Source organism: Polypterus senegalus, chromosome 9, assembly GCF_016835505.1.
Source record: "Polypterus senegalus isolate Bchr_013 chromosome 9, ASM1683550v1, whole genome shotgun sequence".
Lineage (NCBI taxonomy): Eukaryota > Metazoa > Chordata > Cladistia > Polypteriformes > Polypteridae > Polypterus > Polypterus senegalus.
The window spans coordinates 37,833,693-37,860,207 of record NC_053162.1 but is presented as its reverse complement, the minus strand read 5'-3'; the positions used below and the strand labels follow the sequence as shown (position 1 = coordinate 37,860,207).

The 26,515-nt window shown below is 36.9% G+C and overlaps 1 protein-coding gene across 1 annotated transcript in view; it reads right to left on the bottom strand.

Moving 5' to 3' along the window:
• mmp2 (matrix metallopeptidase 2) overlaps positions 1 to 26,060 on the bottom strand; it is a 65,354-nt gene extending 39,294 nt beyond the window's left edge. The window contains exons 1-6 of the mRNA XM_039762925.1: positions 25,305 to 26,060; positions 22,686 to 22,912; positions 20,559 to 20,707; positions 17,927 to 18,055; positions 17,113 to 17,286; positions 7,090 to 7,263 (exon numbers count right to left, since the gene is read on the bottom strand). Of these exons, the coding sequence (XP_039618859.1) occupies positions 7,090 to 7,263; positions 17,113 to 17,286; positions 17,927 to 18,055; positions 20,559 to 20,707; positions 22,686 to 22,912; positions 25,305 to 25,466 (1,015 nt within the window). The 5' untranslated portion in view covers positions 25,467 to 26,060. The remainder of the gene's footprint in view (positions 1 to 7,089; positions 7,264 to 17,112; positions 17,287 to 17,926; positions 18,056 to 20,558; positions 20,708 to 22,685; positions 22,913 to 25,304) is intronic.
• Positions 26,061 to 26,515: the final 455 nt, after the last annotated feature.

Genomic DNA, 26,515 nt, shown 5'->3' with positions numbered 1-26,515 from the left:
TTCCAAAAAGAAGTTCAAATTTTGATTTGTCTGACCACAGTTTTCCACTTTGCTTCAGTCCATTTTAAATGAGCTTTGACCCAGAGAAGACGGCAGCTTTTCTGGATCATGTTCACATATGGCTTCTTCTTTTCATGACAGAGCTTTAACTTGCATTTGTGGATGGCACGGCGAACTGTGTTAACAGACCTTGATTTCTGGAAGTGTTCCTGATCCCATGCAGTGATTTCTAAGACAGAATCATGGCTGTTTTTAATGCAGTGCTGCCTGAAGGCCCAAAAATCACACACATCCAATATTGATTTTTGGCCTTGTCCCTTGTGCACAGAGATTCCTCCAGATTCTCAGAATCTTTTGATGAAATTATGTGCTGTAGATGATTAGATGATCAAAGTCGTCACAATTTTAAGTTAAGGAACATTATTCTGTAATTGTTCCACAATTTTAGATGCAGTTTTTCAGATTGGTGAACCTCATTCCATCTTTACTTCTGAGATACTCTGCCTCTCTAAGATGCTATTTTTGTAGGTCATGTTACTGACCTCTTACCAATAAACCTAATTAGTTGCAAAATGTTCCTCCAGCTGTTTCTTTTTAGTACCACTTACATTTCCAGCCTTTTGTTGCCCCAAACCCAGCCTCTGTGAGACGTGTTGCTGCCATCAAATTCAAAATGAACTTCTATTTTTCATGAAATAGCAAAATGTCTCACTTTCAACATCTGATATGTTTTATATTGTGAATAAAATATGGGTTTATGAGATCTGAAAATCATTGAATTCTGTTTTTATTTGCATTTTACAGTGTCACAACTTTTTTGGAACTGGGGTTATATATATATATATATATATATATATATATATATATATATATACTGTATATATATATAAATATAAAAACACACACACACACACACACACATACATAATATATATACTGTATATACAACAATGTTCTGCAACCCGGTCATGTTTTGTTTTTCAAGGTAACAGTAGCCTCAGTGACACAGCTTTACGGTTGAAAAATGTGGGCTTTGTATGAGTCATGCATTATTTTCAAAACACTAAAAAAGATCCACGCAGACAGAGAACATCTGGTTGACATCCTGTTGCACTCCATAAATGATCTGACTGTTTGTGAACTTTTATAGCAGCTGAGCACGAATGGCTGTGTTAGCTTCTTATGATTAAGGGTACCTATGTGATCTTTGCTTCAGAAAGGAAACAAACATTCCAGAAACACAGCATGAAAAGTGCTGGCTTTTCAGAAATTCCAAGTTATAGATGTACCAAGCTGATGAGTAAGATGCCTTGTGTTTTTTTAAGACAAAATGAGGTTATTTCTTCATACCTAAATTTGTAACATGACACAAGGTTAAATAAGCAAAGTGCTGCAAATAGAAGACAACATGATACTCCAGCCATAACATTTTGCAATAATAATTATAATTAAAATAAATTTAAAAATCTCCTTAAATAATCTACTGTACCTTATGGTACTAAACAGACTTGTCTTATTGTTAAATAATATATAAAGGGGCATTACAGTAACATAATTTGTATAAAATCTATGATACATTTTGTTAAAGATAGCACAGTTATTCTCTACTTTGTAGATAGCATAGTAGTAATAGTAACACCTTGGTTTTCTCTGTCTTGTGTTCTAAATATTAATATTCTTACAATTGGTCTTTATACTATGTCCTCTTTTCCAGTATCCTAGTCTTGTCATGCTGGACTGGGTTTGGGCTTCCACTCTCTCTCTCTCTGTCCGTTATAAAGTAGGCCATTCTAGAATCCCCTAATTAAACATTACTTGGCATTAATTGCCTATAATGCCAATTTTAAATTCTCACTGTTAAAATGTTACAGCTTTTGCTGAAATGGTTACAGCATTTCTGAAAAATACCTGAAGAGTTTCTTTGGCTAACCTTATTTAAATCCTCTTTTGCCATATTTATTTCAATCCTAATCTATACAAAACAATTATTCACAGACACCAGAATAAAGCTGCTATAGTCACAAAAGTGTAGGTTACTTGCATCACAGCTAGTTAATTACAATAGTAACATTTTGTGTTTTGTTATATTTACTTGTTAAGCTGATTTGCCAGGATTAATGTATTGTGTTGTCTGAAAACTTTTTAAGAGGGTAACAACTAAGAAAGGAACTGTACAACAGAATGAATACTGAAAGTCAGGCCATGCAGCTAATATGTTTACATGTAAACTAGAAGATTACCAGTCCAGTTCCACCCATTAATGTACTGTGTGACCCTGAGTATGCCACCTAATTTGCCAACTTTTTCAACAACTGCATCATAATTTGAAAGCAAGTTGGCACAACAGTGTAATGGTTAGGGTCCTAGGTTCAAATACAATGTCCGATCACTGTCTATGTGTAGTTGGCATGTTCTCCAAATTTGTGCATGGGCTTTTCCCCTGGATACTCCAGCTTACCTCCAAAATCATGATGCAAGACTGGTAATGTGTTAAATGTTGATTTGCACATGTAAGTGAGAATTTCTAAAAATACCCTCTACATGTCATTATCCATCCATCCATTATCCAACCCGCTATATCCTAACTACAGGGTCACGGGGGTCTGCTGGAGCCAATCCCAGCCAACAGAGGGCGCAAGGCAGGAAGCAAACCTCAAACACACTGAAACACACACACGGGACAATGTAGGATCGCCAATGCACCTAACCTGCACCCGGAGGAAACCCACACAGCCATGGGGAGAACATACAAACTCCACGCAGGGAGGACCAGGGAAGCGAACCTGGGTCACCTAACTGCAAGGCAGCAGCACTATCCACTGCGCCACCCTACAATGTCATTATAATAACCCTAATAAATCTATAAATATCTGGAATATTTGGTAGATTAGTGATCTTAAATTGGTCCCAAGTGCAGGTGTATACATGTGTGGGCCCTGCAAAGGACTAGTGGCCTATCCTGGGTTTTTCCTGGCTTAAATGCAACATTGCCAGATTATTCCCTACCCAACTGTGACTATGAATGGATTACGTTGTTTTGAGAATATTAAGTTATTAGCTGAATAAATAATGCTCAACAAGACATCACTACAGCTTCACATGCATCGCAGTATTTGCATTATATACTCAAGAAAACTTAAAAATTGCCCCAATAAAGAATTGCATGAACCCTTACATAACCCCACTAAAAATCCAAATATATAACTTGTCAAGATGGCAAATATTTACAAGAGTTCCCTCCATATCGGTTAAGGCACTGCATTTAAGTCTATGGTGAAAGAAATGCTGTATTTTCATTTTTGTGCCACTGGCTCTGTCTCCACATTGCAATGTAGTAGAAATATATATTTAGCTGTCTTTAAAACCATGTGAATTAGATAGTATGGCAAATTATTTGTTAGTTAACCAAATGATCTTGAAGGGCACTTCCCTTTCATTTAAAAAAAAATGTCCATTATTCCTAGTGAAAATGCCTCTGCATCACCTAAAAAGAATGTACAGTTCAAGCAACTAGAACACTAATTATTTGTATTTATGGTACAAAAAGTCTACAATAGGTAAAATCAAGACGTATATACAATATGTACAGACGATGTGGGGTATATAAACAGGCTTATTCTTATTTTTATTTTACCACTTTGTTTATGTATTTTGCAGCTCTCTTCTGGCAAAAATCCCCACACAAATGTAAAATCAGAAACCCTGAGTCTGAGCAATTTCAATTTGAAACAGATGAGCACTCGCCATTACACTATACCCTTAGGGACTCAGAGGAGCCAGATTTATACAATGGAAACTGCACTGTGCCAATGCAGAGCTCCTCTTATACCCGTATGCATACAATGGAAATTTTTTTATGACTGCGATCCTCCCAACAAGCCCAAACCATGGAGGTTTCTCCAGTTTCAATTCAAAAACACCTTTGCCAACACCAAACATTTTCTATTCAATCTTTATACTTTGAATATAGCACAGCTATTCTTTCCGTTCTTGAAAAGTCTCTGTTTATAAATTTAATGAACTTTTTAGTCTCTACAAAATACATATTATATATATTTGTGATGCCCAGGTCAAACCCTTCCCTATATTCTCTCCTTTTACAATTAAGATAAGTTTTTACCCAGTGAATACTAACACTTGCATTGTCAATGTTGCAAAAGGCAAATACTACACATTTTAAATCAAAGGGAGATTCACCAATGCCATGGCTTGTTCCTCACTTAGGTTAAAACCAACGCCTTCTTGCTCTGAACCTTTTTGTAGCCTGGACATACAAGTAATCTAATTGTCTGAGCCAATAAAGGTCTATAGGATGAGCAACTAGCAATGTAGTTATCTTGAGGGCCACTAACGTCACTGCACAGTAAAATGTTCAAACTCACTTTTCATTTCTGTAATTTGCAGCCCTTAGTGAAGCACATCTCCATTTTAATCTCAGGTTAGGAATAAGTAGGAGTCAACAATACCGGTGAACCAGAACTCTGGCATACAAATGTGAGATGTAGGTATGCCTTTTGCCAAGACAGAAAACCTAGGAGAGGTAGAGGGTACTGGGGTTTGTTGTGCCAGCCTGGTACAGTATGGTAATGGTACTAATTACAAAGATAACAAGGATGCTAGGTCACCTAACTGTTTAATCCATGGCAAAACTGAACGTGCCAGAGCCAGAGTTTGATCCAGAATAGCAGATGAGCAGTGGCAAGTGCAAAGTACAAGCATGATTTTGGTTATATTTTATCCATGAAATTTCTCATGCATAAGCTTAGGTCTATAAGCTTACAATACAATTTCTTTACTAGTTAAACTATTTTTTTTTATCGGAGGTGTAATATACAGTTAGTTGCCGACTTACGACCATGTATTGACAGACCGGTCATAAATTGATCTGGACTCAAGATGGACTGGTATATGTATTCAAACCTGACGATATGTATAGTACTGTATAATAAGTCCCTTAAGTCATATTGTTTGTTTTATATCCTTTTTAATCATCATTCTTAGAACACTGTAGATTTTCTATCATTTCCTTTGTAAAATTATTTATTTTATTATTTTGTTTCGTTATTACTTTGCTTGCATGGGTGCCAAGCCTTTAACAGCTTCACAAATCATTTCTTTGTCTGCGTTATATTACATCATCAGTATGAGCTTCTGCCAGTGTTCACTGAGTTAACTGTGAGAGGAGAAATTGTACCGGCAGAGATTGAACACTCATATGTTTTCTGTTTTAACATTTCAGCCTCTTAATAATGAACATTAACAAATAAAGGAGTTCAGTGTGCACAAAGTTGCACATCGCAAGTCACAACACAGAAGCTTAGGAGGTTAACCAGATTCAAAGCCACAGCACATGTGGTAAAAACTGGTTACAATGGGATAACTTAAAGTCATATGCGATCACATTTGCTTTCTTACCTCCCTCAGACTGCTCGATCACTTTCGTTTTTGTATCGAGATCAGTTGCGTTTTTTTCCTGTAATTGTAAGACACATGTAACTGAACATAGTTGAAGGTCGAGATGAATGAGTCACGGCAGATGAAGCTGGCATAGCAAAAACTGCAGCTTTCCTGTGACTTGTGAGATACAGTAGAGGTGGTAAATCGAATGGTCTTAAGACACATAGGTCGTAAGTCGATGACTTTTTTTCCCAGTTTATCTGGGTCATTCTTTTCCTATTATATATTACTTTAGGTGTAATTCCAAATTTACCATTGTGGGCTTTATGTAAAACGTGACTGTTCCACAGTTCCCATGCATACAATCCATCATCCAACCCGCTATATCCTAACTACAGGGTCACGGGGGTCTGCTGGAGCCAATCCCAACCAACACAGGGCGCATGGCAGGAAACAAACCCTGGCGCCAGCCCAACGCAGGGCACACACACACACACAACAAACACACACTAGGAACAATTTAAGATCGCCAATGCACCTAACCTGCATGTCTTTGGACTGTGGGAGGAAACTGGAGTACCTGGAGGAAACCCACGCAGACACGGGAGAACATACAAACTCCACGCAGGGAGGACCCGGGAAGCGAACCCGGGTCTTCTAATTGCGAGGCAGCAGCACTATCACTGCGCCACCGTACACTCCTCATTATCATCCTACTTAGAATAATTCCAATTGCATAATTTCCATGATAAGTAATAAGTGTAAATTTTGTGGCTTACATGATTTGCCTATGTTAATGTACAGTAGCCACTGTAGCAGGCTGGAAGAGTATTGCACATGCTGTACTTCTATAACCTTATAGCTTTCTCAAACATGGTAAATCAAATTTAGTGACAATGTCCAACAGAACCAGGCACATGGCAGGAATCTACATTGCATGAAGTGTAAACCAGTTGCAGGGCCCAATCATGATCACATCCACTCTTACATGGTGCCAATATAAAAATCATCAATTAACATAACACATTCTTACACATCTTTGCCACTTTGTAGAAAAATAATTGCACACTTAGTAAAACATATGTAGACACAAGGATAATGTGAAAACTTTTTATATAGTGACCAGGCTTAAGATTCTAACCCTGGAAACAGAAGCCCTAAGCACTGGGTCACCCATCATATATAAAAGTTATGTCTTTCTTCTTTTAGATGTTTGCAAACAGTTTAAAAAAAGAAAAAAGAAAAAAACATCTTTTTCTTCACCTGACAATTTCTTCATTTCCATTATGCAACATCTTTCAACCATCTACATTGGAAAACACCAGGTTTTACCTTCATCTTCCCCCTTAATGATTTCACATTGTACTATTCCTTTATAAAGATGCTTCATAATCATTGTATTTGTCCTAATTCAATACAATTGATAAAAAGTCTAGTTGTTCTAGTAGAACGTTGTTAACCTCACGAGTACAGGATCAAATATAACACTGATCAAGCCACACAAGAGACTCATACCCTAATTTTATTAATAATGATAGATAATTTAGATGTAGTATTGCAATCAACTGGATAGCTTAAGGCTGCTATCTGCTGCAAAAGAAACTGCAAATTAATGTAATACATTTCATACTTTAAAACGCTAAATTCTTTCAAAATAATTTGCATATATAAGAAAAATATGTCATATCCTACCTGTTTCTGGACAGAATCCATAAGTCTTATCACGGTCATAATCCTCCGTTGTAGAGCACCAACGGTAGCCATCACTTCTCCCCTCTGTTGTGCAGCTATTATATGTTGTGCCTTCGAAGGTGAATGGGAACTTGCAGGGTGCTCCTTCTCCATTTCCTCCCAGAGTAAACAACACTGTTGTAAAATGATGACAATTAGTTAATAATAATAATACAATCATCAAATAATAAAGCTAAACCTATATCAAAAATGGGTGTACTATAAAAAATACGAAATACCGATCTGAACTCTCATACAACCTTACATACAATTGGCATAGGAAAGAAATATAATATTATAGGAAACAAAGATAATACAGTATATGAAGATTTCACTTTCCACTACCTGCTGAAACATACTGTAAAAGAAACCCTGCCACCAAGATTTCCAATGGGCTTACATCAGTCTGGGGTCTCCAGGTTTTCTCCAGATCCAACAGAATATGACACTAACATTACCCCCAAGTAAGAACAAAAACAGGCAAAAAAGGTTTTTGACTTCTCTGATGGCTCAAAATTGCTTGATATACTTTCACTTGTGTACTAGAAACTTTCTTGTAATAGTTCTACTTCTACTTATTTTGTAAATGTTTCTTTTTGGTTTTTGTCTTCCATATTTCTTGATCTTTAATTTTTTTAATGTTGTTAGCTGTTAGATCTTTTTAGTTAATTTATTTGGTTTTCTAGCCTTGAAGGGCTTAATAGATGAACATTTCACAGTATATCATAAGGACCTTTCTAAAGATGTTTTTAGAGTTCCCACCTCAATCAGTCAGCTACTTCATGTCACATAAAAATATGAACCCATAAGCAGCATGCATTATTTTCCTTCTTACTCCCACTGATTTATGATACCTGGAACTTCAAAGCTGTGGAAATAATCACAAAACCATAATGGCCACAGACAGAATAACAATACAACATAAAACAGAGTATATACTATTAAGCATAATACATATTATTGGGCAGTCCTTAACAATTAATTGTGTGCTATGGTCCAAGCTCACTCAAGTAATCTAAAGCTAACTAGTTGACGATTAGGAACTCAAGGCACTATTACAGTTTCCAATGACCATTAGAAATTTAGGAATTTGATGAAGATTGTTTTCTTCTTCAAGGATGTGATTCTTTATGCCTGTCCTGGCCTATTGTGAGACTTGTCCTGGAATTTTGAGTTCTGCTATTTTTATAAGATATTCTGTTTTAATTATATTTTTGTTAGTTTCCTTTGTTTGGTTAATCACATTCTTTCTTTTCTTACATTTAGTTAGATTACAGCCTGAGGACTGTTTAATGTACTTTCTACCACAGCATCACTTAAACACTAGCTATGTTCTCCACTCACTTTGTCCTTCAATTGCTTGTATATATTCTGGTCTCTGACAATTCAATTTTGATTTTTAGCTTGTAAACCTTTTTGTTTTGTTCAAGGACAAAGAATTTTGGCCGTTGTAAACTTACATTTTTTATTTTCTGTATTTTTACCTTATTGATTAACTGACTAATAATTGGCTTTCTTGTTTTTAGCAAGTCTTTTCTTTTCTCCAGTTCATTGTTTCTTGGGTTTTTGTTGTATTTTTGGAATCTTGGATTTCTATTTTGTCCTTTTAATTTAATTTCTAACTTTTGAATTTCGGCTTTGGATGCATCAATATGTTTAATTTCCTCAAAACAGATTTACTTTGCATTTGTTTCTGACACAGTCTTAATTCTGCTGTCTTCATTGACAGAGTTCATTAGTTTTGTTTCTCTAATTATCCTGTTTTTCAAAAGGCATTCTGCCTCACAATGAAACATAAGGTCTTTGTAATGAGAAAGGACTGGGTGAAGAGACATGGTCAGAAAAATGCAATGTCATTCTTTAGTGTTTGGGACCTCATCCAAACATACTGAAATCTGTGTCTCTTTCCCCCCCATTCATTGGTCAAGAGTGCAGTCTTCACTTCAAGCGCACACCATTGTGGGAATGACATCTTTCCTGTGTACCATGAATGCTGCCTTTCCAAGAAGTAATGGATAATAATGTTTAAGCAAAAAAGGTACTATTTTTCATATTTTGACCATACAAATGGATATCAGATATGTGGATAATATGATTGAGTGATAATGAGTTTTGGGATAATTTTTTTTCTTTGCTCATGGACGTTTTTCATATCATTCGCTATTGTCCAGAATTGGCCACGGCAGGGCCCCCATTGGGTTTGAACATTCAATATGTAATTCTGTTTACGAATTACATGAGACTAAACATTTTTCTCGGCCACCACTACAGCTAACATTTAAAAAAAAATCATTTTTGGATGGAGTATTCCTTTAATAGTAAATGTAATTACATTGTATCATTACTGTTACTCTAAGCAGGACTCCTCATTACAAACATATCTATTAAACAAAAATGATACATTTATTTCTTTGATGACATGAATTTAAAGAAAAAATAAAAAATGACCCAATTTTTAAAACAGTTAACTAAGTCCTCAACTGACCCAGATTGCCATGTCATGCACACAATAAAGTATATCAGACAGTATAGTGCAGTGGTCATCAAAGCTGCCTCACCTCTTCAGGAACCTGGGTTTAAATCTCAGCCTGCTCATTGTCTTTGTGGACTTTATGTTTTACCTGTGCCTCTGAATATTTCTCCTACTCTAGTTTCCTGCAACATTACAGTTGTGTATGTGTTAGTTTGACGGTTGACCATCCCCGTGTATGAACAATTGTGAGAGTGAGGGTATATCTTTAGATGAACTGGCACTCTGTCCAAAAGTTGATTCCTGCCTGGTGATTATTGTATAAACAGCAACTTTCTGTGACGCTGCAGTGGTTCACAAAGTACATAACAAACTTGACCAGAGAGGGCTGGGCGGTCTCATGGTCTGGAACCCCTGCAGATTTTATTTTTTCTCCAGCCGTCTGGACTTTTTTCGTTTTTTCTGTCCTCCCTGGCCATCGGACCTTACTTTTATTCTATGTTAATGAGTTTTGTCTAATTTTAATTCTTACTTATTGTCTTTTTTTCCCTTTCTTCATCATGTAAAGCACACTGAGCTTCATTATTTGTATGAAAATGTACTATATAAATAAATTTTATTGTTGACTAGATTTGTTCACAATTGTAAAAGGCACTGTGATCTACTGTAAAAAACCTGTACCCTAATCTTCATTGTTGTTGGTTCAACTCCTGTTTCCAGCTTGTGCTCAGACTGCAAGAAACATAAGCAGTTGTATTACAAATCTGTAACTGTATAGTGCCATCAGACAGTATTACTACAGAATGGCCAAATAAAACAGTGGCATGTCGTTAAAAAGAACTACATCATCATTTTTAATCCATCTTCTCTTCTAGAACAGCAACATTGAAATAACTGATAACCTTTGCACATAAATGGCTTACGCGTCTCTGATGTGGTTGATCGTACCTGTGTAAATAGCTCTTCAATGATGATGATCTATTATGACAAGAATATATGGGTACAAGTAGCTATGTATTCTGTGAAGGAATGCTGTGTGTGTCTATTGTTATGAACCCATATTTGAGCAGGATCCATAGTAACAAATTTTCAAAGCTTAGGTCAGCGTACCACTTTGTGCCTTTTTTTAGGAATTTTTGTGCCTAAAACGTGCAGTTAGCAAATCAAATCAGGCAGAATCTGATTTTTGTTGCATTAATGGACAAAGAAGACTTACTTTAATTTTATTTGCAGATATAAAAATACAAGAAAGGATCACATTTGAACAGTTAGTGCTAGACCTCTAGATTTGGCTGAAAAACTAAACTAAATGACTTTTCCATTTCTAGTGCAAGCTGCATTAATTCATTCAGGAAGTGCCTGTGGTTGTACATTGAAAAAAAATCACGAGATGTTTTGACTGTAGTTATATTTTTTAGTCAGCCCGTTTTTTGTTCTTGAATGCACTCTTGAAAAAGCAACCACCCAATTCCTTAAAAATTACCCCACAGTCTGCACTGTTCCACACAAAAAAACAACATTCAGCTGTTGAGTCAAAAAAATAGTGTTTAGTAAGTGAGAATGAGGTGGAGGAGACAGATGCAGTATGAATAAGGAAGAATAAAGGAAGGGAGGGTGGACCAGGGAAGAGAAAAAAGAAAAAGAGATTAGGAAAAGCAGAGATAAAGATCAAGCAACCATATAATTTGTTTATTGTTTTAGTCAGTTTTGTCTAGCTTGGGATTATAAGGAACTGGACCCTATCCTGCCAGAAGCCAGTGCTGAACAAAATATTAGTCTATCACAGGGCACTATCACATTCAGATCCACACTCATTCACAATGGAGCAATTTAAAATGTACCATCAACCTCATCTGTCCTTACAGTATGGCAGGAGATTTTGCTCCACACAAAACACTGGCAGAACAGCTAAGCTCTACACAAGAAAGCAACCAGGGACAGAATTAAATTGGGGCCAACTGCTGTGAATTGGCAACACTATTCATTATGCCGCAATTCCACCCAACTTTGAAAAAATTTAACTTATCCTAAATCATGTTAAATAAGAAGTCTCAAAACTCCTCAATTCACAATACTTTCAAAAATATTTTATATAGCACATTTCAGGATAGAAATTAATAATAAATAAGTGACTTTAAAACCAAAAGAAATATCCAGTTAATGTAAAACTAAATTAAAATTAAATTTCAAAGAAGTGAGGAAAGTACAAACAGTATGAAGAAGGAAAACAGATCGGTATTGACAAAATACAGTTCTAATCTGTGCAAAGCACGTTATAATTCAACAAAAAATTCTAATCTTTATGCAATTGCTTCAATTTAGTGTATCTACAATGTACCCAGGCCAAAACCCTAATTAGGAGTAATGTTGTCTGGCACCCATCTTGCTCAGCTACATGTTTTGGACTGGCTCACATGATACTGAACTACACTGGAGAACGTTTAGCCTACCTGTTACTCGGTATTAGGACCAGGGCAGCCCCCAATCCACTTAGAGCAGTGTCTAAAATACTCCTGGATGGGAGAGAATTGCATATCTACAACCCTGTTGAGGGATCTTATACAACATTGCTCACTTGCCATATTTTAGTCAACTGAACAAAATCCTGCCAATACAAGAAAAAGACGCCCTCTTCCATGTAAAGTTTGGAAAAAAAAAAAAAATTGTATACAAGGAAATGTCCTCACCTTTTTGAACTTGGCAAGAGTTTATTAATGCTGCCATTAAGAGTGCTAGGCCTCAGTTAACCCTTTAAATGCTTAGATATCTTTGAGTGACATTTACAAAATGAGTTATCTTAGTTCTCTAAAAGCTCTGGGGATTATGTTGAACCTGAGTTGAATGTAATGTGAATTATTGAATGATTTATTGTATGTTCAATTGGTTTGTACTACCGTGATGTGTCTTAAAAAATTAATAAAGAGAAAAAAATAAAACTTCTAAAGATGGAGGGTGTGAACAAAAGTAAACAAGTGAAAAATCTTTGACTTATTAAGTGTCCATTATCCATCCATCAACCAACCCGCTATATCCTAACTACAGGGTCACGGGGGTCTGCTGGAGCCAATCCCAGCCAACATAGGGCACAAGGGAGGAAACAAACCCAGGGCAGGGTGCCAGCCCACCACAGGGCACACACTCACACACCAAGCACACACTAGGGACAATTTAGGATTGCCAATGCACCTAACCTGCATGTCTTTGGACTACTGGAGGAAACCGGAGTACCCAGAGGAAACCCACGCAGACACGGGGAGAACATGCAACCTCCAGGCAGGGAGGACCCAGGAAACGAACCTGGGTCTCCTAACTGCGAGGCAGAAGCGCTACCCACTGCGCCACTGTGCTGCCCTGTGTCCATTATTATTACTGTATTATTAAAAAAAGAAAGTACTAATACAATAATATTATAAAGGAGACACAAGTAAAAACAAATGATAAGTATTTACCCTAGAAGTAGTACTCTTTGAAATTTTAAAAAGATCAGAACTTTAAGAACATACTGTATATAATTGAGCTACTTGGGTTGTGTCAGGATTTATAATAGGCATGCAAACCAAAAATCTTCTTTGTAAACACAATTCCATAACTCTATGAAAGAAAAGGTTTGAGTCAAAAATGAAGAGGAGAAAAAAAAACAGCATGTATAGTGGCAGTTAGCACTGTGTGGGTTCCCTCAAACTACTGGCTTCATCACTTGGTTTTGTCTGTGCTAAAAAAAGCTCTCTATTTCTCTGCTAACGTTAAGAGAGGACTCCTAGCAGCCAGTTTAGTTCATATCCAAGTATTCTTCATCACTAGGATGTTTAAGCAGTTTTCTGGGGCAGTTTACTTCTCATGAGGCAGTGGACTTTTTGCCACTGTCAGCAGAAAGCACCATTCTTATTTAGAACTTGGCAAATCCAGTATGCCTTGTTTTCTTTGAACTACATTAGTCTATGCTTGCTTTAAAGACATTTTTAAGAGCTTGGTGTTATTCCAAAATGCTACTAAGACTGCTGACACATGCACCAGTCATCCTTCATATACTTTTTGATGGCTATTTGTGTTGTTGTTGTGCTGTCTAGCAAGGCTGGCACTGGGGTAAAGTGCAAAGGGGACCCACAAGCAACTGAAAGTGGCAATACAATGAATAAAGGAAGGTTGCCCAGGTTTGGGAGTGTCACAGTATAGACAAGGCAGAGGATGTGCAAAAGGCTGTTTAAGATAAACTCTCAGTGGTAGTTCTGATGGCTGTGACATAAATATCTAAGCTCTTTGACAAATACTGTATTTGACTTGCTGATTTATATCTTCGCTCTGCGGTGGGCTGGCGCCCTGCCTGGGGTTTGTTTCCTGCCTTGCGCCCGGTGTTGGCGGAGATTGGCTCCAGCAGACCCCCATAACCCAGTAGTTAGCATATAGCGGGTTGGATAATGGATGGATGGATTTATATCTTGTAGGTTTGCTCTGGGTAGGCTGAAAGAAGTCTATTACAGTGGGCAGTAAAAATGTGTATTGCTTATTACAAATTAATATCTGAATTAATTTAATTGGTTGTGGATATAATTGTTGCTGTATTATTTCCTTGGGCATCGGGTTAGAAGCAGTGCCCATTTACTGTATATAATAATAATTATTATTATTATTTGGTTTCTATAATTGGTTTGGCAATTATATGGTTTTATCCCAGATTCCGAAAATACAGTAGGTTATTGGACTGACTGCAAGTTTCAATTTGCATATTATTGGGACTTGTCCAAATATGTCTGGTGCCAGGTGGACTTAAAGCTGTGTATTAACCAGATACACCCCAGGATTAAAGGGTATATCCCATCTCTTTAGTATTCGCCAGAATAGCCAAATCATGTACTTCAGAACAAAAGGGAAGAATGCAGTGTGAAGTAGGGCTATCTTCATACAAAGGAAGCTCTTCTACATGCAAACAAATGTGGAAATCTGGCACCAACTATCAGTTCATGTACTGCATCTGAAGCAGAAACATTGACAACTTTTATAAAAGTTTCTGGATGGTTTGTATTAAGACAGCTATTAGCTTGATGGGCTGAATGGTCTCCTCTCATTTGTCAAAATTCTTATGTTCTTACATTTTATGGTATCAGACTGGCGCAGGATAGTTGAAGGACCTGTTAAAGGCCAGACAAATAGATGTACAGCAAATCCTGTTATCCATCCCAGAGAGCAGCAGGCTCAGACATTTCCTTGCATCTTTGGCCTCTCCCAAGGCTGCTTAAAGCCCTGAGGTTTGGTTTTCCTAGAAGGTGCTAGCATCTAAATTTATGTCAGGTTGAGGTAGGCAGGATTTATTGCTCTTTGATACTTTGTATTCTCCCTATCACCATCTCTGCCTTCAGTGTATAATCAATAAAGGTCTTTTTCATGTATCAGTAGAACTTGTTGGCAGTATCCAGGGCATATGAATCTAATGCTGTCCATTGATTGGCTGGCTGTCAGAATATTCAGACTTTTTTTTGTCTGACAAACATGAATTTATTTCATCAAAACATATGCTAACCTGCCCAAATTTAAACTCATTGCAGCCAACAAAGATCTGTCCAGGCATATTTGACGCAGACCAGATGTGAGTTTGTTTTAATAGCAAAGCACACAGAAATGTTTCAGAACAATATCTTGCAAAAACAAAAGAAACAAAAAGAAAAAATTGCAATCTGTAGCAATGTCCATGGGAAATAGAAAGCCTACATCATAGCTGAATTACATCTAGCTGTTAGCTGTTTTCCTTTTAGCTGTCACAGGGCATGAGTTACCAGAACCTAAAATTTATAGGCTTTGGCATCCTGTCAGATATGGTAACAATTACATGTATAGTTTTTTTAAACAAACAAAAAAAGACTCATCAGAAATTAATAATGTCAATGAAACAGCAATCACAGGTTCACATGGGTTCAAAGGCCTTGGTAAAAAAAATGTCCATCTTTTAACGTCATTCATTTCAAGAGATCTGTCCAAATACTTTATTCATAAATAACTAGTACAGGCTATTTGTCCTGAAGACAAAAAAAACAATGTCTTGATGAATCCAGGCATTAGCACAATCTACAAACATTTCATATCCAATCCAAAATGTTCAACTATAATGTTCCAACTGATAAAAAAAAAAATCAAGTAAAAATCATCAATTGCTTCCTCTAAAAAATAAAAATCCCTATTAAATATTGTGGAAACTCACTACTGGCTGCTAGATGGCAACCTGTGAAACTGTTAAGTGTGGTTTAAACAATGTGTGAAAATAGAGTATATTTAAGCAAACCCATTAATATCATTGTGTGTTAGCAGTCACTGTGGTTAACAACCAGTCAATGACATGAAGTTTGAAACACTCCATTCACAAAAATGGAGAAAGCTTGGAGATTATAATAAACAGCCTGGAAAAACTTAAGCTTTTAGTAAACATGACAGGCTAGAAATTTATATATATGGGGTTGGAGTCTATTGCAAAACTAAAAACTGATATACCCTGTGGCAAAACCTATGCAGAAATAAGGATAAAGTGGAAACCCATAGAGTCAGTGAAAAAACATGGGATTCAAAGATTTGATTTTGAATTTGTGAGGCAAAAGCATTAGCCACTATGCCAGCTTGCCACACCTTATAAATATAACATTAACTTTTCACACAATTCAGGGATATGGAAGGCTGCAGTCCATCCTATTAGAACTGGGTGTAAGGCAGCAAACAGCCTAGAACAAGACACATGTGGATCATAGGCCTGACTTGTGCACTGACCAACACTAACACTCATATTCAGAAAGAGCAAATGTGATGTTTCCAATTAAACACGCACATCTGTGGGGATGCAGGTATAAAATTGGAATACTTGGAAGAAAATCCAGACAACACAGGGAGAATGAGCATACTTTTTACATATAAAAACTGGGCAAAGAATTCAAATCAAGAATGCTGTAATGACTAACATGGGTTCTCCTGAAAATTCTTCCAGAAGTTTTTGAGTCCGAAGTGCGTGGGCCATTGGTTGATTTGTCATGGAATGACCCAAAAATATTTGCTTGCTAGTGAAACATGTGGACCTATGGTCCTAAAATAAAATGCTACAAAAGGCTAGATGTAAACAACAGTAAATTCTCCACCCACTGTTTACAAACAAAAGAACTTATACTTAATTATGAATTCTTAACACATATGCACCATGTCCTAAGGTATTATCAATGAATGGGCTTGTGGGGACCATACTTTAACTGCAATACAGTTTTCTGCCCACCAGTAAAGTGTGCACCAGGTTGACGCTACCTATATATTTTTGAATTTCTGCAACATATCTGGTCATAAACCTTTGATTAAGACCCTAGTCAAGGTTGTAGACCCATTAGTTCACAAGTAATCATGTGACAAATGGACAGACATTAGCATTTTATATATATATTGATTCAGGTAGGAATCGTATTATTCTGTAGGGATCATACAGTAATTTTATTCCCAGTAACTCCTAAAAAAGCAGAAGGATTTTCTGTCTTAAGTGATAAAAAGAAACTTACATTCATGGGGACAAAATCCATACTTTTGATCGTCATCAAAGTTGTAAGTGGTGGAGCACCAAAGAAACCCATCCTCACGACCCTCAGATGTACAGCTGTTGTATTCTTTTCCCATGAATGAAAATGGGAACTTGCAGAACTCTCCATCAGCATTACCAAATTTTACTTTCACCACTGCAAGTAAGAATATTGCAAAAGTATTAAAGATTGGTTTCTTGATTTATCAATCATTTTCTTCTATTCATTTGACAAAATCAAAATATATTTTTAGTTGGTAAATCATGTATCATTAAGACAAGCTTATTAAAAGTATTTTCTAAAATATGTGGTTCTAATCTGAGAATTCAGCTTCTTGATGCCCAAACAATACAATGGAAAGAAACCAAATGAGGCATTCTAATCATAACTGGCACTCTCAAAGAACAAATCAATCCTTTCAGGAAATGTGCCATCTTCTTTTGTTCTTTAAGGAACAAAAACATGTTGGACGCTACAATAGGCTTATTGTTGGCAGAGTTTATCACGTGCAGTGCACTGTTGAGCATCAATGAAAACATTTGCATTTGATATGAACAACTCAAAAAGGGTGAGCCTGAATCATAATATTACATCCATTCACTGACCACTCAACAGTCCTAGGATGAAGAAAAAAATCTGTGTGATGGAAAAACACTGGATGACAGGAATGGTATCTATTAGCCTCTCTCCAGAGAGCAGATACTTTTAGAAGAAAGAAGCAGCATGCTTCAGTTCTCCCCATTGAGATTTTCAGTGTGCAAACTTCAGCCTTCAATGCCCATAAAATTCACATTACCTGGGCCATCTCCAAGAGTCCAGTATTCATCATCATCAAAATGAGAGTCTCCACCAATTCCATGTCCAGGTGCAAAAGCATGTGCCAAAAGGCCATCCTTCCCATCAAAAGGATATCCATCACCATGTTCTGTGGAAAACCAAACAATTGTTAATGGCAAAAGTTACCTCACATTAAAATATGTACTACATAATTTGTCTAATACCTATAATTATTTAGTTGCTAATATATAATGGCTGAGAGTACAGAAAATAACCATGACTGTAATTTTCTGCACTAAAGAAAAATTATAGTCACCCAAACTGCTTGAATTCCACATTGCATGTTAACTGGAAGTCAGTTTATAACAAAAAGGGATTAATCTCGGTTGTCTAGGGTCCCTGGGATTCTTTCATTTATCCTGACAGACTAATTTCAGTTAAATCAAGCAGGATAGATTACATTCCATATGTTGCCTTAATGAAAACATAAAATAGTCAAGAGACTGATTGTCAGGTTTAAGGGAGTTTACTAAATTCATGGTCAACAAACTGTCAAAATCCATTTAAATATGCTTGAGTCAGTTGTTAATTTATCGGTTCACAGTGCTTCATTTCTGTTCTCTTAAGTTTTGTTACACTTCTGGTGCTCTGTCAGACTGGGGAGGATTTGTTATCCATCCATCCATTATTCAGCCCGCTATATCCTAACTACAGGGTCACGGGGGTCTGCTGGAGCCAATCCCAGCTAACACAGGGCGCAAGGCAGGAAACAAACCCTGGGCAGGGCGCCAGCCCATCGCAAGGATTTGTCATGGTTTGAGTAATTTGAATTGTTATTTTAATTTTAAAAATAGTGTTTCTTACCATGTTTCACACACCACACAAGCAAGAATACAAAATGGTGGTGCCTTGAAAAGTTAACATAACTAAAATAATGGTGAAAATAAATAAATAAATATATAAAACGAAAAATAAAAAAAAAATAAAATGCTTTTATTTACTCCTGACAGATGTAATAAAATATAATGCTCTAGTGTCTTTACTGGAAATTGAGTTGGAGGACAAGGGGGAATGCAGTGGGAACAGGGTGAAGGAGTGAACATATTTACGAGCAGTGTTGAGACATCACAACACAATGGTTTTGACGGTCTTCTGTGCATGCTGTGTCTCCTATTATTCATGTGTTTCCTCCTGCCTGTCATTACTTGACAATGGAAATTACACAGCTGTCACCTAAAACCTGTTTTATTTTACTTTGTAAAATTATTTAGATAGGTTTCTGACAGTGGTTTGGCAGTATGTTATTGAGTCTAAATCTTGATTGTCATGCTTTGTTAGTAATCTTAATTTTGGCTCTCTTGACTGCATTGTTAGATTTTTTCCAGTCTGACTTAAGCCAAGGTTATGTTTTTGGAATTTTTACTTTTTTTTTTTTTTAACTATGCCTTCTTCTGTTTCCTGTTCTCATTATTTTCAGCTTACTGACCTATTTCTTTGTTTGACCATGTTATTATGTCCCCTCACCACCTGAAGTGCATTTTTATTCTAATTGTAAACAGTGCTATTGGTGGCTCTGGTCAAATTGTACTGACAGAAGGCTTATATTCTCACTTAACCTCAAATGATTAACAAGAAAACAAAAAGGGAATATCCAGCACTAAATGATCATATAACTACACACCAGCATGACATCTGAATTGATGATGAATGATAGTACCTTCTTGGACTACAAAAAGGTTACTGTACCTCAGCAGGCTAATCGTTTTGTGTTCCACTTGTGGGAAGTAAAGAAGTCATAAATCCACTTAAATCCATGGAAGGTCCACCAATGTTAGGCATTGTGCAAACCCATTACAATGTTGTTTTTTTTTTAAAAGTACAGTACTGACAAATCAAATGACTACCTACAGACCAAAGTGTTAGCCTTGTGCTTTACTGTCCAGTTTATCAGCCACTAAGTCATGCTGCCTATCTGGTTAAAACATTTTTCAGGTTTAGGATGAAAAGGAATGTTGAATTAGCTTAGCAGGCTATGTTTTTCACTTTATTCAATCTATGATGTATTAGGCTGGTGTCCAGGAGCAGATCAACCTGTAGCATGCACAGCAGACCTGTTATAATAATTTTTACACCCGACAGGTTGTATTACTTGCTTAATATCACACATTGCTGTTGTGGGAGTTTTTTAAGTGGTTTTTTTTTTTTAACTAAAGCAAATGCGTTAATTACACCAATCTGACAAACAGAAATCACAGCTACTGTTAAAGTAAATAGGCTTACGCATATGTACAGTCAGACATATAATCATTATGGAGAATAACTGAAGTGGACACTGGAGGGAGCTGGAGCCTATGGCCAACCGACACCACCGACTCTGAAAAAGATTTTAATCAACCCAACTGTCCACCTTTACAAGTAGGGACAAATTTCACATAAGAGAGACAGAGAGAGAAAAGGCCAGACCGGTTTCTTTTGTAGAGGAGTATTATAATAAAAGGCAGTGGTAAGCAAGTTCTACTTGAGATATCTTTTAAAAAAAGGGATAACACTTGCATGCTAAAACTACTATTTGCAGGTTTGCACCATACTGTATATGTTTGTTTATGAATTTATAAAAATAGGGTAGGAAGGTGAATGAAAACACAACTTACCCCAACGTCCAAAATTGATCATAATATCTGCTTCTCCATCCATAATCCGAGAAAATTTGAGAGGTGTGACATCACTCCATACTTGGAAAGCACGTGCAAATGCATCATCAACCACATCCTCGGCCAAATCAGGAGTGTGGCCCAAAATCCTGAACAGTATAAAAAAGTAAAACTTATATATAGTATACTGTATATATATATTATATATATATATAATTATATATAGACTGTATATTCAAGGCATTTGTAGTCTGAATCACAATCTGATTGTATGGGTGGTTACCTACCAGGTAACGCTTGTGGTTGGTCAGCAAGTTGGCTAACGTCCGCCATGCTGCCCTCTTTCAGTTGCGAGAAGCCAATCATAGAATGGTTGAAATAGGTTTACTGTCAAACAATGCAAAGAGTATGCGACACGTGTTTTGCCCTGGTAGGTAACCACCCATACAATCAGACTACGAATGCCTTGAATGTAATTACCCCGATCTACATACTGTCAAATAAACGAACCACACACCGTGGCGCAACGCAAGAGGCTTCGCCGCTGACGTCCGAGGTTCGATTCCCAAGAGGGGGTGCAGTGAGTGTGTATGCCTGATGAGCCCAGAATTAGGGCGAAACATGTCCCGTACGTGCTTATATATATATATATATATATATATATATATATATATATATATATTTATCATGCAACAGCAAATACTCTATTCCATGTGATCTAAATAAACTAAAATGCTGAGGACATCTGATTTTAAAATGGGTACAAGGACTTGAAAGTTAATAAGGAACTGAAAAGGATTACTGATGGTGCTTTAATATTTCTTGTCTTTTGGGACTTTAAATCTTTTAATACCGACACTCTTAAAGTGTTTGTTGCATAGTCTGTGCATAGGAAACAAGGTCAAACTGGCTTGTTATAAAAATGTAGGTAACATTTCAGTTTAGATACTGCAAAAATGCATCTATTATTCATGTACTCTTATGTAACAACACCTTAACAAAGGCTTCTTTTGGTCTTCATAACACTTATCAGTAGGTAGGTTAATAATATAAGTGCAGTGTGGCATTTTGGCATAATGGCAAAAATATGTGCTAATTTGAACTCAGAAATGTGTCTCAGTTAAGCTACCTCAGACGTCTCCAAAGTCAGGTTTTGTAAGTGATATGAAGATCTGAAGAAGTCTTTGTTGAGGTCTTGTTACATACTGTAAGAGTAAATGAGAAATATATGTTTTTTGCAGTACCTAAACTAAAGTGTTACCAACATTTAAAATAACAGAACTCTGTGTAAAAGGACTGACATTCCCAAGTATTACTTCTAAGTGTATTGTCTTGTGAATGCAGAAAAAATAAAAACTATGTATAAATATAAATGTGAACAGTAATAATGTTATTTCTAGAGCATTTCCCCATGCTCAAAACACTTAATATACAGTCCTATGATAATGAGAGAAATAGCAATATAAAGCCCAGTAAATATCAGCGCTTTGGGGCTAATATTGGAATTGTTATAAAATAGTAAATGATTATACTGATTTTAAACAATGCATATGTCACACCTTGGCAGGGCTATGTGCAGTCGTACAACAGAGGTGTTTATGATTATAAAAACACCCAAACTATGTCATGATCTGTGCCTTAGGTAGTAGAAAGGTCTATAAAGGATGTTTCTCAATATGTGTACAATGATAGCTCTAAATTTAAATCTGATAAATGGATGACAAGCAACTGGGAGACAAGCAAAGTTGTATTTGAAAACAAGTAGAAGCTGGTAGCAAGGATGTACAGGGCAAGCTAGTCTAGTCATGCATATATATCAGAACTGGTGTACAAACAATCAAATTCAGAACACAAAAGCCTCCTTTAGATAGAAGTGACAAAACAGAAGGAGCTAGAAATAATGATATTACTCAATGAACAAAGGAAAAGCTGGAGCCAGAGAATGGTACAGTAGAAAGGCCAAGGTTTTCCTAAATTGTGTGTTTAATTAGTGAAAGATCTTCATGTAAGCCTGCCATTTTATTTTATTTTTTTTGAGAATTTCATTATACTTAATGACATTTAACTGATGCTTACTGCTTTCAGGCTTGTAAAACTTAAGGAGAACAGCAGAGTTTGACCACCAACCTGTATGTGATTAAATTTTTCTCCCATTTTGGTTTGCGTGGAAAGAAGTTGTAATTTGCCACATCTGGGACACCACATCTTGGCTTTTTCATGATGTCCACTGTCTTTTGGTCAATCTCTCCAGTCTCTGGTAGGGCAAAAAACTTTTGCATCTGCTTTAAAGTGTCCTTCAGCACCATTAGATTACATCTGTCTTGGGGACATCCATAGAACTTATTCAGGTAATGCTGTAAAACAAAATGCAGATGATAACATCAGAAAACAGGAGGATACAAAAGTCCTAGGTGATGAAAATTTCCTCAGAGGCAGAATGACCCACTTATTGCAAAACTGATGTACGTTTTGTGGCCTGTGGGGTGCTGTTGAAGTTCCCAAACCGAAAAAACGTCAAAGAAACTAAAAATAGAATTAAATTAATCATGTTCATTACAGTTAAAGGAAATAACATAAAAGGTACAGGACTTTGGAGGCAAATATTTGACAAAAGAGAAAATAAAACAAAATAAAGACTTTTCTTTGCTGTCTATACTTCTGTCTATACCTTCGACCCTTCTTTTTGCTCCTCTGCAGGTTGAATTCTCATCCACTCTCCATCTGATGCCCAAGTTCACTGGAGCAGTGGCCAATGGCCTATTTTAAATTGGATCCCTGAAGCACCTCCAAGGTCACTTCTGGTCTTCTCTGAAGCTCTGATCCACAGGGGTTTTGTAGGACTATGTCTGGCCACAGCACCTTCTAGCAGCTCCTGCCAAATTGCACCCTGTATTGGCCTCAAAAGCCATCTTCTGCTGCCAGCAGTTATAGAGATGGGGAATGTATAGTCATGTATTGTGCATTCCCCACCATCCATCCATTATGCTTAAATCCTTTGAATGATTTAAAGGACTCCCTTGCCTGCGTCTCCATCTGGCATCTCTTCTGGAGCAGGTTTAGACAGATGTGCCACACCTACTGTTGATACAGGCACTGATCCAGATTACTTTTACAGTTGATATTTGGTAAAAGCTACCGTTACGATTGTTGTAGGATATCTAGTTCCCTTTTAGTGTACGTTTTAATCACGTAACATTTGACTGATGAAGGCATTTAGCTTTGCCCAAGTAATACCATACAGCTTTCATGATACTTATACTCATAAACCTTCCCAGTTTCTCTTTGTATGATAAAACAAAGCTAATTCTAAAACAACAAAAAAAAAACACCATTGTTAGGTTGTATGTTTGTGATAAAAAAAAATATCAAAGTCTCAAACTGAGCAACTCATTCATCCCTAAATTACTACTGAAGAAAATCAGACGCATATACTGCATGTTTAAGCCTTTTATAATCACATTTGACTGAAAATGCGTTCAGTCAGCAGTTTCCTGGAATGCTGCAAGTTTTAATGTGGAATAAGGTAAATAAGCTTACTGCATTGTTTACATGCTGGGTGTGACCATTGGCTGGTTTAGAAACCACATGCTAGAATTTCTTGGAAGGTGGATTTATTTAAGCAGAATCCCAAGGAGTGGCACATATCAGTCCAAGATGGATAGTCTTAACTCAGAAGCTCGGGCAATTTGAATAACTTGTTTGCAGTATGTGTTTCAAGAAAATTGCAAGTTTAACTACCGGTTGTGTATTATTAACATACCAACCGTTGAATACATTAAAAATATGCATAACCACATTTTCTGAAACTGGAATATATAACGGGAGGAAAGCACACAAAGCAAGATCCTTGGATGGGAGGCCAGTTCGTCACAGGCCGTTCTCACTTGTAAAGGCCCGTTGGAATTCGTCACTTTGCATAACATGGAAGTCTCTGTGATGTGGGAGGAAACTGGAGATTGCGACACTGAGGAGAACATGAATACTCCACACAGAGAGAGAATTCAAACTCAGTCTCTTAAGATTTGAGTGTGCACTACTAATATGTGATTTAATGGTTTCAGTCCGCTTTCTTTTTAAATACAAACTTGTATTTCTTTTATTATTACATCTCGTCCAAATTAAAAAAAATAAATGTTAATGAAGGATGGTGTATAAAAAGCTGTGAGGTGATACTGGATTTAATAATGCTGTTAGGAATCGAGATCTTGAGAAAATATACAGTATATTAAAAAGAAAAGAAATTAAAAGTCTGGCATCAAAAGTAGAAGGTACCAGAAAAAAAAAATGCAAAGACGTGTTAGTGAAAGGAAGAAACAAATTATGGTAAAAGACATTGACCAAAAGTAAGAAAACATTGAGAAGAATATCAAATGATCAATGGACGCAGATTTCGAAACGATTTAAATCAAGGAAAGACGTCCGCGTTATACAAAAAGTGTTAAAAAGATAAGTTCGCCACGAAAAACATTATGACGGACACTGACGCCTTTCAGCAAGACTTTGTACTTGTCCTTTAACTTCTGTGACAATCAGCACTGCACAACATTCGCTCCAGTTTAAGTGTTACCTTAAGACGCCTGCAATAAAAGAGTAACCAACGAAGAATGACGATTTTAACGCGAAAATACGTCGCCAAGCATAAGCCAGTCAGTGCCAAGTTGTAGAACTCTGTAAAACTAAACAACTTAAAAACGCAAGGTCCGTCTGCAGCCCTTCTTGTGGTGAGCGCAAACATTACAGACTTACCAACGCCACTTCTTTGTCCGTTTTCGGTGTGCTGTCATCCCCCGGGAACTTTATGATTGGACTGGGCGCCGCTGAACTTCTCCGAACAGCGATGTAAAGAAGTAGCACTACATTAAACAAAAGCCCAAATGGACTCCAAGCGTGCGAAACCCGACTTCTCATCTTTCTGGTCCGTACTTGAGCGTCTCCGCTAGTGTCTTTATCTCGCCAGAATTTGCGCTGGTCTTCTGTTTTTCAGAGATGATTACACTTTTGACTTTCGTAATTTTATAATATCGGTTTATTTTTCGCAGTCGCGTCTTCTTTCTGCAAATATTGATGCACTAAATACGTTTGGACACAGCCTCTTTTTACTTTAATTTTAAAAACGTTTTATTTTTCTCTTTCTCTCTCTTCTATGTTCTTTTCAACTTTCAGACACAGGACGATCTCCGTGTGCGCCTTCTCAGGGTCTGTCTTCCTTGGCTTCTCTTTTGTTTTTCTTCCACAGTACTGCGCTCTTTGGAGTCACTCGGCTTCTCTTATCTCCACATCCTGCCTCTTTGCTAAATTGCTGTTTTTGCTTGCATTAGCAATTCCTTTGTAGGCTACCTCAGTGTAGTTTATACTACACTGCGCAGTCTCGATCTCACCCCCCAAAAAGGGAAGGCTGCCCAAGAAAAGTCACTGAAAACGGCTGGGATGAGATTTTACAACGAAATTGCCATGAAGCATATCACTTGTGATACAAATTCGGACTTTGTGATGATTAGACGCTGCCTAGGGCAAAATAATCCAAAATAATAATGGTCGTTATATATATATATATAGTGTTAGCTTTACAATAAACTTTGTTTTGATTCTAAATGTTGAGAATGGGAAGACGTTTTCAGCATTTTCTAACACTACTTTAGCATATGGTCATGGTGAAATGGATACTTTGTTGGCAAGACCTTGTCAAAACAGCAACAGGAAACCAATCTTTCTCGGAGTAGACCCAGATGCGAACTCACATGGGGTCAGTTTTGAGCCATTCAGCTACTTAACTGTGGCGATGGGCGGAACCTCACGCGCGCACATTTGGACCATGCAAGTTCCAAACAGAAGGCAGTTTACTCAAGAACATGGGTGGTGCTGCTGCTGCCTATGTAATCATTTAGGTATTATGATGAAAAGTAGGCTTTGACATGTTTACACCAGATGATGACAAATATACCCAGAAGATTAAGATG